Source organism: Schistocerca piceifrons, chromosome 8 (genome assembly GCF_021461385.2).
Source record: "Schistocerca piceifrons isolate TAMUIC-IGC-003096 chromosome 8, iqSchPice1.1, whole genome shotgun sequence".
Taxonomy (NCBI): Eukaryota; Metazoa; Arthropoda; class Insecta; order Orthoptera; family Acrididae; genus Schistocerca; species Schistocerca piceifrons.
The window spans coordinates 336,979,852-336,995,309 of NC_060145.1; the positions used below are offsets into that span (position 1 = coordinate 336,979,852).

Genomic DNA, 15,458 nt, shown 5'->3' on the forward strand with positions numbered 1-15,458 from the left:
TGATCAAGTCTCCAGTGGAAGATGTAGGATCCCCACCACACAAAATGTGATACAACCCCAGCTCTTCTTTTGAAGCCTTCATTTCACTGTTTCTAGCATGACTGAGCACAGTGGACAGTAAACACTTGTGCATAGTTGCTCGTCATCTTGTGGCTGTGCACCCATGTCCCACAAGAGACTGCACTCTTACAGGAACCATACCTTTCTTTGCAGACAATATCATTACAATCCTTTTAGTGGTTTTCATTTTATGGCCTCTGGCTCATATCTTTTTGAATGTACCTCATACAAATGGTTGACATCCAAGCTTCAGAATAAGTAGATACATAAACCAATAAAAGAAGAATGTACACTCAGGAACAATACATTTATTTTTTACTTCTATATTGGTGAAAAATGTAAGATCCAATCCATTCTAGAAATGTGGAACAGTTCTCTGAACAGTATTTGAAAAGCTTGTTACAGTATTTTGTTCATATGCTACCATAAAGACTTTATATGCACATATAATTTCCCACCATTGTCCTTTACTATACTAACCCAGTAATCATCCTGATTATACTTCATTTCCAGGCATACATTCACAATTTCCTCATTAACTCCTTCCATTAATTGTGAAGTTTGAATGTGGAAGTAGAATATAAAGAGAAAAATGAAGGTACTTCACATATCTTCCATTAACTTTTTATTCCTCCTTCATTTTCCCAATTTAACAATTTCAAAACTTCCTCTAGGTCTGCTGAGAATCAGTTAGCTGCTATAGAATCATCATGCCTGACTCCTCCTTAAATTCTGAATTTCCTGCTATCTGGATGAAGCCTAATGGACACTTTTAGCATTAATGAGTTAAAGGTCACCCTAAAAGTAAAGAATATTTGTTTTGTTCAGATATTTTTATTCAAGGTAATGAAAGAAAACATATTTTGGTATCTTAGCTATTTTTCTACATAGATGCATCAAAAATTTAAACATTTTCCAATACTTTCTGCATACTCAATTACCACCAAGTTTTTGAATTGATCACTAATGTACTCTTCAGTTCATTGTCATATCTGTAGTACTTTCCATCCAAAAAATATTTCGTTTTAGGGAAAAGATGCTTATCACAGGGGACCAAATTGGGGATATAAGAAAGGTGTTGAAAAATTTCTTATTTAAACTGCCAAAGCAAATCCTTCACCAATGCAGCAAAATACAGGCAAATGTTATTATCAAGAAGTACAATACCTCTGGACAACAATCCATGCAGTTTGTTTTGAATGGAGCAGCATTTATGGTCTCCGTTCTGGGCTAAAGTCAATCAGGACACCCATTTGATACTGTTTGGCTTTTCTTGGTTTTTGGAATCATGAATTATGCCATTCCATTGACTGGAACTTTGTTTCTAGATTTTGTGTGAAAGCCAGGTCTCATCAATCTCAGTGGTTCAAAAACTCTTTGCCATCATCTTCGTACCAAGTCAGAAAAGTCGATGCAGCTCATACTTGTTGTTTTTTGTGTTCATCTGTCAGAAATTGAGAAGCCTACCTTGCATACACTTCTCTATAGCTCAAATCACCACTAACAGTTTGATAAACAATTGATCACAAAATTTCATGAAAGCACAAGTCTCGCCAGGCACAGCTGGAAGTCAGCCTATCACTCATAAACATGAATATTCATTCATCTGCTGTTAAATGTGATGCACTATTTTAGAACTGAAGCTTCACTCATCATATTTCCATTAAATTCAACTATTGGTCTGTAAATTTTGATAGGGTGGACTTTTTCATTCAGAAACCATATTGGAATATCATTAATTTTGTCACACATTTCAAAATCAAACAAATAAACAGTCAATGACCATTCCTGCTTGTTAACATCATATTGGCACTAATGATTAGGAAGGTCTATGACTTGGTGGTCAGGATGGAAGTGGAATTGCATGGCTCATAAGCTCAAAATGGTCTTCACCTTTTGACTGATCCTTGTATACCATCGAATAAACCAGCCTGAAGCAATATGTTGTGTCCAGGGCTGTTATTACAGTTTTTGCTGAAACTGACTTTAAAGCTTTCTTAGATTTTTTTAGTTCATACACTGAGGGTAAATGCATGCTCATTATGTTGTTCTGTGATTTCTTCATAACTTGATCCACTGGGCAGTGGCTAATTGTAAACCCAACTTGTTTCTTTGATTGGTTGAAAATTGATAGTTTTTCTGCTCAGTTGGTAAAGATATTATTGATTTACATCACAGAAAAGAAGGTAGTAAGTCTAAAGTTCTTTTTTACTTGTTAGTCTCCTTTCTTGGGAAGCATAACAATTACAGCAATGTTCTCATCTACATATACATAGCGATGATGCAATTCACACTTCAGTGCTTTGCAGAGGGTTCACAGAACCACTTTCAGACTATTTCTCAACCATTTCAATCTTGAACAGTACGTGGGAAAAACAAACATCTAAATCTTTCAGTGTAAAATTTGATTTACCTTATGTTATTGCAATGGTCATTTCTCCTTATGTAGGTGGGAGTCAACACAATATTCTTGCATTCAGAGGACAAAGTTAAAGATTGAAATTTTGTATGACTGCCATCCCAACTCTCATATCTTACCTGTGATGCTCTCTCTCCTATTTCACAATAACACAAAGTGAGCTTTCCTCCTTTGAACCTCTTTGATGTCCACTGTCTATCCTATATGGTAACAATTTAAACTGTGCAGAAATAATTTTGAAGAATTGTGCTCCTCAACAAACATTCTGTAAATAGCATAAATTTTTCACTTTGCAATGTACTGTGCACAGTGTTGAAACTTAAGTAGAATAAAACTGTGCACTGGACTGGTACTGGAACTTGGAACCTTGTCTTTTGTGAACGTTACTCTTACCAGCATCTGTGAAGATGGAAGGTAGGAGAGAAGTACTGAAGAAGGTGAAGCTTTGAGGCTGCCTGGATAGCTGTCACTAAGAGAACTGCCTGTGATAGGCAAGATTGTACGTTCATGTCCCAATCCAAAGTTTTAATTTGCCAGAAAATTTCAATTTTGTGAGTGATTTATTTTATTTTATTTTATTTTTTGTGCCTCTTCTAGCTCTAATAATTTCAATTGAAATACCATCATCATTTACAGTTTAGCTTGCAGGCTATCATGCCTGCAGCTTCCAAGAAGTAATCTCCAATCTTCAAATTTGCACATGGGTTGCAATTTTTATATTTTATGTGTGTATTTAACTTTCAAATGATCCTACTGCTAATACTAAAGAACTAATTCAGAAGTTTTATTTTTGTGACATAGTTTTGTTTCCACTACTACTTTTGGTGAACTAAAAATTGTCATATTTCAGCCCGGAATGTTATCTGGTGCGATGTCAGAGCTGATGACATTACTTTGCGAGCCAGGGGGACGACGAGAGTCCAGCTGCAGTAGCGGTACTGGCAGTGTACTGGAGATGGAAGTCGAGCTTCACCGAACCCGTGAATCACTCGAAAAGACAGAGCGCCAGCTGCAGGAGCGTACCGAAGAGCTACGAAAACGAACCGATGAGGTGCTGCAACTCAAGAGTAAAGTATGTATGGCAGTTACACTGGTTAAAAATTAAAGTATGTGTATGTTGTCAAAAATGATTTTCAGTTACTGGTACTAAAATAATTCAGATCATTCTAAGACAATGATAACCAACTTGACATCCAAAATGTTCTATAATGAATCCACTGCACACTAATTAAATATCTTTATTTTTCAAGACTGTGACTGACTACACCTGATGTGAGCAGAAGTCTGCTAGAGAGAGTGATGGGGGTAAAGAGAACGCATCCGGTGGGGATGGGTTGGCGTAGCAGCGAGGTAGGGGTGAGGGAAGATGCTGTACTGCTTATGGAGCTGTGCAGGGACATGGTAGGGACAGGATGTGCCACTAGATACAGTGTCAAGAAGTTGTGCGGGAGAGAGGTAGGGAGGGGGAGCAGTAGTTGGAGGAAGAAGGGAGAGGGGAGGGGAGAGGAATAGAGAAGGGGGAAAGACTAGTATGTAGGTGCATTGGTGAGATGGAAGGCGTGTGTAGTTTTGGTGTGGGGAAAGGTTGGTGGAGGACAGGGAGTAAGAAAGGTTGATGCTACAGTGGTTACCGGAACAAAGAATGTGTTGTAGAGACAGTTTCCATCTGTATTATACCTACCAACATTAGCTTTAATTCACTCCAACAGATTGCTGCTCACATCAGACACAGTTGCAGTCAGGCACCAGGGCCTGGAGACAGTGACTGCATGTGTGTGAGAGAGAGTTTTGCTTGTGTGAACGTGTGTGGTTTCTCTATTTCAAAGGACTTTTTCATTCAAAAGCTCAAATGTTTACCAGTCTTTTTCATTGCCCCTGTCTGCATTCAATGACTTCTCTATGTGATGAGTAGCAATCTATACTTTTCACATTGTTATTCCCCCTCCCCACTTTGTTCCAGTACCTCTTCATTAGCTACCGCTTACCAATCTAATCTTCAGCATTTCCTGTAGTACTGCATTTCAAAAGCTATTCTCTTCTTATTTGTAGTATTATGTCCCACATTTACTTTCCGTACATGGCTGCACTTCATCTTTTCTTGCTGTGACCAAACTGCATTTTATATCTTCTCTACTTCTGCTGCCATATTTTATTTCTCTGCCCAAACAGAAAAACTCATTACTACTTTTAGTGTTTCGTTTCCTAACTCTGTTCCCACAGCATTGCCTGATTGAATTCAGGTTCACTCCACTATCCTTGTTTCTCTTGTACTGTTGTTAATTTTTTCAAGACACTAGCAGTTCTATTAAACTTCTATCTCTGACATATCTACAGTAAATTGTAATATTTGTTTTTCTTTCTTCTCTGTGAACCAAAGTTCATTTTACAAATTCATCTTAGTTTTCTGTACAAATGGAACTACCATCTGGCTTCTGTACAAGGTTTGGTCCCTGAGAAACTCACAATTCCAAACGGTGTGTTGTACACCAGCCAGCATTGTTTAATTTGATTTGATTTATTTCATCTCATAACATACTATAGTCAGATCATATGATCTGTTGTACTGGAGACATGTCAGTGTATAATTTTAGGTATTTAGTTTACAGACTTAAAAATAACAACAAGTATAATTATAAAAAAAATTTCTAGCGGTACAATACTTTTACATATATATATATATATATATATATATATATATATATATATATATTTTTTTTTTTTTTTTTTTTTTTTTTTTTTTTTTACAGAGATGTTTGTTGCCCTGTTTAAATTATCACCTCATCATTCATAAACTCCTCCACTGAATAACAACATTGTTCCACCAAGAGTTCATGTAATTTTTTCTTTAGATGACCAATTTTCATGCTCAGAATATCACAGCCCTTTAACTTATTGTATATTTTCATGCTAATGTATTGAAGAGTCATAGAATATAGCTTTAATCAGTCTGCAGGGAGCATAAAATTTTGTTTTTGCCTAGTTGTGAAAGTGTGCTTGAAGTGAAATTCTTTGAAAAGTTCAGGTTTACTGTACAGAAAATTAGAATTTCAAAAATGTATAGTGACAAGACAGATAATGTATTTAGTTTTTTAAACAATGGGAGACATAAGGTTCTTGGATATGTGGCACACATCTTCCTAATGATTCGTTTTTGAAGATTTAATATCCTTACCATATAACTTGAATTACCCCCAAAAATGACAGATACAGAGTAACTACGGTACACAATTTTTTGGCTGTCCATGTCTATTACGTCATGTAATATTTCCATTGCAAAAGAAAGGCTATTTAGTTTGTTAACTCAATATTCTGAGTATGCCTGCCAGCTTAAGTTTTTGTCCAAGTTTAGTCCTAAGAATTTCACTGTGCTTGCTGGTTCTATCTTCTCATTTTTATGTAGGAGATAGATCTCATTTGGTTTAGATCGTTTTGTTTTGAACTGTGTGAGTTGTGTTTTTGTAATGTTTAGTTTCAGACCATTTAATTGAAACCAGGCTTCCAGAGAATCCATAGTGTTTACAACACAGTCAGTGATTTCTGTAGAGCTATTTTTTTCAGTCAGCACTGAAGTGTCATCTGCAAATAGAACTGACTTAGCATTGATGTTCAATGGTAAAGGATTGTTAGAAGATTTCTCTAAATGTACAGAAGCTATAAATCTATATTTGTCTTTCTTCAAACTATCTTCTGAGATAAGTGTTCCCTCATATATTACTACATTTCAACAAAACTAAAACTGATTCTCTTTAAACTCAGCTTCTACCTGTTCAGTCTAGCCTTCTGGAACCATTGCTTATTAAAATGATAGTTCAGCAATATATCTTTGTGCTTTGGCATTAATACTATTTCATTCTTTTTGAAGCCTGAGGGTATTTAATTTCTCTCATATATCCTGCAGACCAGGGTGGAACAATTTTGGCATGATCGGTTCTTTCAAGAATCTTAATATAATGGAGGAAAAGTTGCCTACTAAAGGTGCTGTGTCAAATTATTCTCAGACTATCATATCTCATGCTCACCTTTACCCACTTCCTCTTTCCTTCACGTAATACTGTCTTAGGGTTGCTTCCACTTCTATACACACTATTGACCATTAAAACTACTACATCAGGAAGGAAACCAAGTACCAAAACACTAATTATTGCAATTATACAGCAATGCAGGAAGAACACGTTTAAATTTGTAGCTGATTTGGGGTAGACAGTGTGAGAAACTTAGAACACAGAGCTGCCACCATCTCAGCAATGCATCAAGTTGATCTCAGCTTTCTTGCGTACTATTGCTCAACATAGCTTCTATCTTCTCCAAAGGTTTTTTTTCCAATTTTCCCATACACAACATGCTTCTACAGCCTGGTCATGTTCCACTTTCTACGAGTTTCATTTTTTAGATGTCTTTATTTCCTTTTTCCACTTCACTTGCTGCATTTTTATGTTCTCCCCGTTCTTCCATGAACTGTGAATCTGCCACATCAGGTTGGCTTGCATGCTTCAACAATATAGATAGCTGTGTTTTAGGTGCATCTCCATCTGACTGGTATATGTGGCAGCCAGACTAACAATAGTACACAGCCTGTGATTTCCACACACACACACACACACACACACACACACACACACACACACAGAGAGAGAGAGAGAGAGAGAGAGAGAGAGAGAGAGAGAGAGAGAGAGAGAGAGAGAGAATATGTTTGATGAAAGTTGGGGTGTAGTGACTGAATCAGAATTTGTTTCAAAACAGAGTGATCAACATTTTTTTCTTAATGTAACATCTATTTCATAGACACCAACATTGCTTTTTTGTGCAATTTAATACCCATTGCCATATAACACCATCCAGTGTTTATGTATCCTTGAACAGTTTACTAAAAATACAGATTTATTGACAATTTGACTGAATCATGTTAATATTTCACATCTGTTAATTTTCATATTTTTCAGCATTATCAAATAAGTTTAGTCTGTGAGTAAACTGAAGTGTGAGCAGGCAAGTCTCCACTCTCTCTACCCAGCTACATCACAAGGAGCAACTAAAGGTTGCTTCACTATCTCATACTGGCCCTAAATGTGTTAACAATAAACAGAATACAGAAATTAGAAACTAATATAACTAATGCAAGAAACACATGTTAACAAAATCTACATAAATTACCGTACAATGCACTGCTATGCTAGACAGCAAAGTGATTCATAGTCGTCCTGTATGGCAGGCAGGTGGGGTGCTCTTCCGTGAGAGGCCACTTTCTCTCATCATAAGTGTAGCTCGCTCTTCAGTTTACCAACATGCTGTATCTGAAACCTTAATTTTGACACTAGCATACTGGATGCATTTTCATAAGAAAGTGTATTGAGGAAATAAATTAAACTCTGTTACAGCTTAGTGTCCGTGAAGCAGAACTGCTAGCAGCAAAAGAGGAACGTGATCAGGCCAGACTTGATCTGCAAAATACACACCTGGCACGTGATGAAATTATAAATAAGGCATGGCAAGTACGTGATGGTGCAGTTGCACGTAAGAATGCCACTGAGGTGGAACTGGCCCGCACTCGCATCGATGTGATGCAGGTTAACAGTCAGCTCTTGGAAGCCATTCAGCAGAAAGTAGAACTCAGCCAACAACTTGAGCAGTGGCAGGTAAGTATTATATATCATGTGTGTCACACATAATATCTTTCCCTATCAGCTTCCAATTCTCTTTTGGTTCAAAGATGTATTTCTTTATGCTGCAATTTCTTTGCTATTGTAATTAATCTATTCAGCACCAATATCAAGCTAACTTCTAACTTGTCTGTGTCAGATGGTTCTCTGAGGCCTTGGAAATTTGAGTTAACATGATGATGTAGGTAATGGTGAAGATCACATTACACTGAAACCTTCATGTCAGTGTCACACCACTGTTAGTATACAATCCACTATTTTCAACATGAGTGAAGTATTATGAGACGAAAGTGAATGAACAATAAATTAGAAATAAAATTTTAATATTCTCGTAGACAGTGCATTTAACATATTCAGGTACTCAATCTCATAGACAATGGAGGTCGAAATGAGAGATTCTATATCAATATTTGGAAAAACTGCAAATTCGAAAATGAATCCTAACTTGGAGATTGTGTGGAAAGTCACTGCAGAAGGATGATTTATGTGTAGGCATTTGCAGCATCCAGTTTTGTGAGACCAAAAAAGGTGAACACTGATCAGATGAAGTGGAAATACAACAGGGAGAACCTATCAACCGCACATCGATTGGGACGATATCATGATGTTACTGAGTTCATATGGGGGAAAATAACTGGCCCCCAGGAAATATGTTTGCTCCCCATGAAACCCTAGCACATACTATGCATTTTGGTATAACAGTGACACATGTGAACCAGTGGATGGAGAGCAATATAAAACAATGAGGGGATACTGAACCATCCAATATCACATCCTTTCATAGAAAGTGTTGCTACTACACTGACACCTTGCAATAGGTGTGGACCTGTAGGGGCTTACTGTTTGACACAGTCTTCTGCAGCTGGCGTTGGTGACATGTTTGCTATAGGGTCAGCTCAGACACTACAAACACGTAAGATTGCAGTGGACACACAAATCCCATGGCAGACATAATGATTGGCAAGCTGGATTGAGTGCTTATGACCACCTGCTTCTACAAAGGTAAGTCAAATAGGAACAAAAATCTTGTTTATGAGTGTCTATGTTTGGCAGAACTGGGCCGACACTTCTAGAAAGCTTTGAAGACAGGGGGATGAGAGGGGGGGCAGAGCTGACCCTTCAACATTCCCTGCATTGCAGAATGAGTAATTACAAAATTTCTTGCTGGTAAATGAGCTCAAGAAAGCAACGGACATTTTTCAGAGACTTATTACACAGTCTGGGCACTGTCAAGTATCTGTGTGTTGACATAAAGAGCTCAAGGAAGGGTGAAAATGAGTAGAAAATCAGGAGCACAATTGCTGCTCTCAGCCCAGCATAACAGACAAAAACATTCCCACAGTCCAAGATGTTCTTGAAGAAGATTGATGGATGAGTGTATCTGAAATTGAGGAATAGGTTGGAATAAGTTGGGGGAGCTATCAAGCAATGATCACAAATGTTCTAAAGTTTGTAATGTTTGCATAAGATGGGCCCATCACCGTTTGACTGCAGATCAGAAGTTGAGAAGTTTGCAGGTCTATCAGCTGCTCACAGCAAGGTTTGTGAAATAGCATGGCATATTTTTGATTTGAGATCATCACCTGAGGCAAAACATGGGTACACCACTAGTAAAGGGGAGTCAGCCCCAATGAAAGCTGAGGCTCAACTGTCAGCTGACAAGGCTGTCTTAACTGTTTCCTTCAACTGGCAAGGTTTTGAGTTTTTGCACCAGTGAGGCACAACAAGTGCTTCTTATTACTGTGAGCTGTTGAGCCAGACGAGGGCTGCATATTGCCACAAAAGACAAGACCAGCTGATGTGAGAGGCCACTCTCTTACAAATTCCAGGCTCTTTACTGCAACTCTGAAGGTCTCAAAACTTGAAGAAATGTAGTGGACTCAGCTTCATCATCCTCCCTAATGCCTGGACCTATCACCCTGTGATTTTCATATGATTGGGCTGCTTAAAGAAGTATGAGGAAGACAATGATTTGAAGGTGGTGAAGGTGTTGGGGGATTTGTGTGAAATTGGCTCCTGATGTAACCAGCTTCAGTCTAAAAGTGTGGGATTTTAACAAAAAAAAAAAAAAAAAAAAAACCACCTTCCTTCTTACTGAGAAAAATGTATTTCTAAAGGAGATAACTACAGAAAAATTATTTTTGCCTTTTATTTTTCAATAAATAATTTTGTTTGTTTAAATAAAATCCTATTTATATTTTGTTTATCCTCATATTTTTCCTTCAGTGATGGGGTGCATGGATGTTATATTCTACCATTCTGACAATCTGCAGTGCTGATTAGCATGCCCACACCTTTCTTCAAGAAATATATTTGGCATAGTTCATTGGCATGGTGTTCCAATAGTCACTGTCAGTGCTTCATGTTCTCTTATACAAGCCATTGAGAAGGGGATGTAACAATATTTTGGAAAGGATAGTTGCTACTCACCACATAGCAGAGATGCTGAGTCGCAGATAGCCACAACAAAAAGCACTACACACCCATCTATGCTACCAATGCACCCACTCTTTTTACTTCTCTCCTTTCCTGTTAACCCCCCACCCCGGCTCTCTCACCCGCCCCTCTCACCTGCCCTCCGTCTAACCTCCCAACTGCACCTAGCTGCCTTACTCTCTCTCCACCTCACCCCTGCACACCCCCAGCAGCACTTCACCATCTCCCACTGCTACCCTGCTTTCTCTTCCCCTCCCCACTGCAGCCTCGTTACCCCCATCCATTTGCGTCTCCCACCATGCACTGCTGCTGCTGCTCATAGTCTGGCTTCAGCTGCCAGAGACTGTGGTCATGTATGTGTGAGTTGCATTTGTGTTTGTGTGTGTGGGGGGGGGGGGTGTCTATTTTTGACAAAGGCCTTGTTGGCTGAAAGCTTATTTTGTATCAGTCTTTTTGTTGTGGCTGTCTGCGACTCGGCACCCACACTATATGGTGAGTAGCAACTATCCATTTCATAATACTGTTACATTTCATCCTGGATTTTCCATGTAGAAGGGAATTATGCAGGAACATATTCATACCTTCTTTGATTTCATGCCATGGTATTCAGGAGCCCAACAAGATAATAATTCTCAAAGTTGAAGATCATACACATTTCCATTATCCTATGAATTTCATGTTTTCATTTGTCGTATTAAGTTAATTTCAGTCATATGTATCATCCTTGCTTTTGCAACTTCCTCAGACTATAATGTCTTTCCTTAAGTTTGATATGTCCCAGCACATAACTAGAGTTAGAGCCAGCATCTACAAACTAAGCTGGGAGTGCATTTGTGTGGTACTGCCAAAGTTCTGCTGGGATGAAACATACATTTTTCCTAAAGTTTGGTAGCGCGTTTTATGAACGATGTAAAAATTTAATTGTGAATGTAAACTTTCATGGCTGGAATTGTCACAATTTATAAAATATTCCAGGTTATTATGCCATGGTTGAAGAGATTTCACTTTAAAACCCGATTTTCAGGGAGGATCTTAGGTTTGTTGAATGTCCGATTCACACTCTGGGTTGCTACTGTCTGCAGCAAAATTTCGTTTCCGTCGGTTCCTGTGCAATGGTATGACGTCACATGTTTTGAAAGCATGAGTGCAATTGGCTGCTGCCGACTGCGGTTATCCACTATTACCATCATCCCATGGTGGAAGACTGGTACACATTTTTTTCAGCACCAGAATCCAAATTTCATTCAATTTCATGCCCTCCTCCTTCCAATTGAAATTCCTGGGTGTTTCACAATCTCTATGGCCTCTCTCTATAGCCGTTGATGGTATGCAGCAATTGCCCTTGTGGTCTTCGAGTAATTTTTTGACAGTTCTTTTTGTAGTAGCCACATACACCTCCCCACAACTACATGGAATCCTATAAATTCCAGCTTTTTCCAGCAGTTGGTGAGCATCCTTGGCAGATTTCAGGTGATCTTGTATCTTCCATGTGGGTGTGTAAATTATCGTGATGTCCCACTTTTTCAAGATTTTTCCAATGCAGTCACTCATGTCTTTAATGAATGGCAGAAAAACATTTGATTTCACCAGCACTTTGAGCATCACTATGATTTCCATGCGGTGGTCTTAATACTCTTTCCACATGAGCAAACGAATAATCATTCTTGAAGAAGACATTGTTGAGATGTTTTAATTCTGCGTCAAGCAGCTCTGGTTCACACATTGTCCTTGCTCTATCTGCCAGCATTTTTACTATGCCTCGCTTTTGTTGTGGGTGGTGGTTTGAATCCCAGTGTAAGTAATGTTATGTGTGTGTGGGTTTTTGGTAAACATGTGGCCCAATCTACCATCTTCTTTCTTGAAAACTAGCACATCAAGAAAATTTAATCTTTCACCTCTTTCACCTGCTTCATCCCCCTTGGTAAACTGAATCTTCAAAATGATCCAGTTCACGTTTTTGTGAAAACAATCCAGTTCTTCCCTGCCATGCTGCCACAAAACAAACATATCACCCACATAATGGAACCAAATATTCAGTTTCTTGTTCGTAGTTTCCAATGCCTGCTCCTTGAATTTTTCCATTAAGGAGTTCACTATAACTGGGCTTAAGGAGCTCCCCATAGTGACACCATTCATCTGTTCATAGAACCCTTTGTTCCATTTGAAATACATGGTTGTGAGGCAATATTTAAACAGTTTGACCATGGCATAATAGCCCAGAGTGTTTTATTAATTGTAAAAATTTAAGGTTTGCTGATGACACTGTAATTCTGTCAGAGACAGCAAAGGGCCTGGAAGAGCAATTGAATGGAACAGAAAGTGTCTTGAAAGGAGGATCTAAGATGAACATCAACAAAAGCAAAACAAGGATAATGAAATGTAGTCAAATCAGGTGATGCTGAGGAAATTAGATTCGGAAATGAGGCACTTAAAGTAGTAGATGAATTTTGCTATTTGGGGAGCAAAATAACAAATGATGGTCAAAGTAAAGAGGATATAAAATGTAGACTGGCAATGGCAAGGAAAGCGTTTCTGGAGAAGAGAAATTTGTTAACATTGAATATAGAATTAAGTGTCAGCAAGCCTTTCCTCAAAGTATTTGTATGGAGTGTAGCCATGTATGGAAGTGAAATATGGACAATAAGTAGTTTAGACAAGAAGAGAATAGAAGCTTTTGAAATGTGGTGCTACAGAAGAATGCTGAAGATTAAATGGGTAGATCATGTAACTAATGAGGAGGTACTGAATAGAATTTGGGAGAAGAGGAGTTTGTGGCACAACTTGACAAGAAGAAGGGATTGGCTCATAGGACATGTGCTGAGGCATAAAGGGATCACCAATTTAGTATTGGAGGGCAGCATAGAGGGTAAAAATCATAGTGGGAGACCAAGAGCTGAATACACTAAACAGATTCAGAAGGATGTAGGTTGCAGTAGTTACTTGGAGATTAAGAAGCTTGCACAGGATAGAGTAGCCTGGAGCACTGCATCAAGCCAGTTTCTGGTCTGAAGACTGTGACAACAATAACAACAAAAATGTATTTGCAAACTTTTTATAACTATGCATGCACATTGCAGATGAGAAACTAGTGTTACACTGTACTAAGTACTTCTGTGAGTACAGAGCCCAAGAAGGCAAAAACATTTTACTGTTTCATGACATGCAGCAGATGGAACTGCATGTGATGTGGTATTCCAGGTAGAAATCTCTTCCCACTGTAGGACTAGCATTATTTGGATTTTTATGGGACATACTGTGGTTGGATTCATATTTTCAGTGACATATATGATGACTTTGACTTTAATGAGGGACTTATGGCATGAACATTGGACTATTTTTATGTTGTTAATTTTAAATTCAGGTTATCTAATGCAGACAGCTTATAAAAAAAGTCACCTATTATACAAACATTAATGAATAATGATGCACTGAGTTGCTGTGTTAAGGAAGAGGGGGTACCACAACAGTAAAAAATAGAAACAATTCTGGTTTCTTACACTTTTCCATGTGAAAATAATAAATTATTTATTACACTTTTGTTAAAGCAATTTTAGGTGCAAGGTTAGCACAAAAAAACTTGACATTGGCATGATCATCTTTCCACTTACAATAAATACATTGACTGCAAAAAATTTATGGGAACTGGTTACTGTGACTTCTGTAGAAAAAAATAAAAAAAAGCAAATAAACTACATTTGGACAACCAATTACTGAAAATTGTAATTCTCATGTTTTTCTGTTGACAGATGGATATGCAAGCATTACTTGATGAACAAATGAAACATAAGTTAACAAACCAAGCTAACACTAGTGATTATGAAAGTAGCAGTTCTAGTAGTGCCAGTTCATCTAGCAAGAAGCGAGCACCCTCTCGTCGTCTCTTTGGTCTATTCCAGCGATGAGACAAAGATTAAAGATTATCCTACTGAATATGTCCAATGCAGCAAGCATGAAATTTGAGCACCAACCGTGGTATAATTAACTGTTGTACGTATTTATATAGTTTATTGGCAAGTGAATAAAAATACAGAAATGATCTCAAAAACCACAGCATCAGAAAATAAAACTGTTTCTATTTAACATGGAAAGTCAAAATCTCTTCATTGTAAATAAAACAAAATGTTACTTACTTGTTGTTGATTGGATTTAGATTGTATAGATGTCGTTGATAACAAAAAGTTTACCATGTATCAAAAGGTTCCACTTTTATTTTTAAGCTAAAACATTTTACGAACACTACTGTACCATATAAATTATTTTTGTACATGATGTAATAATATGTATTTAATAATGTTATCTGTGTGCAATAGGCAGACTTAGTATGTATATCAAATTACCTAGCATAGAATTATGCTAGTTTATGTAAATAAATTAATTTTAATTCACTTTTTCATGAAATTGTTTTAAATCACATTTTAGATTTGAAGGTATGCAATCAAAGAAATGCAGTTTGAATGTGGCTTACAGCCATTAGATTCTAACTAAAATGCATTGAGTACAAAAAAATGTGAAAAATTTAAGATAATCTGGATTCTTAAAAACCTAGATTATGAAAGTACCACAAGTGCAATTACTATAACTTTGTTAAGTATGCAAAAATCTGATTGAACTGTTTTATTAAATTTCTCATTTGTACATGTTTATGACTATTACATGAACTGTATGTGCACAATTGGAGCATTTATCCCAAATAATTACCTTAAATGTTTAACATGGAAAAGATTTAATACATCTACAAATTAAACTTGGCTAAAGAGTCCCATTTACAACCTGGAAAAACTGATACCTCATTGAATTGTGTTGCAAATGAAAAGTACCTATAACTATTAACACTTCTACTTGGTTTTTAACTAATGTCACAATTCTATTGCACAGAGGGGATACAA

At 37.4% G+C, this 15,458-nt stretch overlaps 1 protein-coding gene across 1 annotated transcript in view; it reads left to right on the top strand.

Annotated features, from left to right (window-relative positions):
- LOC124711453 (bicaudal D-related protein homolog) overlaps positions 1–15,162 on the top strand; it is a 545,080-nt gene extending 529,918 nt beyond the window's left edge. The window contains exons 7-9 of the mRNA XM_047241539.1: positions 3,330–3,551; positions 7,855–8,112; positions 14,319–15,162. Coding sequence (XP_047097495.1) covers positions 3,330–3,551; positions 7,855–8,112; positions 14,319–14,474 — 636 coding nt within the window. The 3' untranslated portion in view covers positions 14,475–15,162. The remainder of the gene's footprint in view (positions 1–3,329; positions 3,552–7,854; positions 8,113–14,318) is intronic.
- The last annotated feature ends 296 nt before the right edge of the window (positions 15,163–15,458 follow it).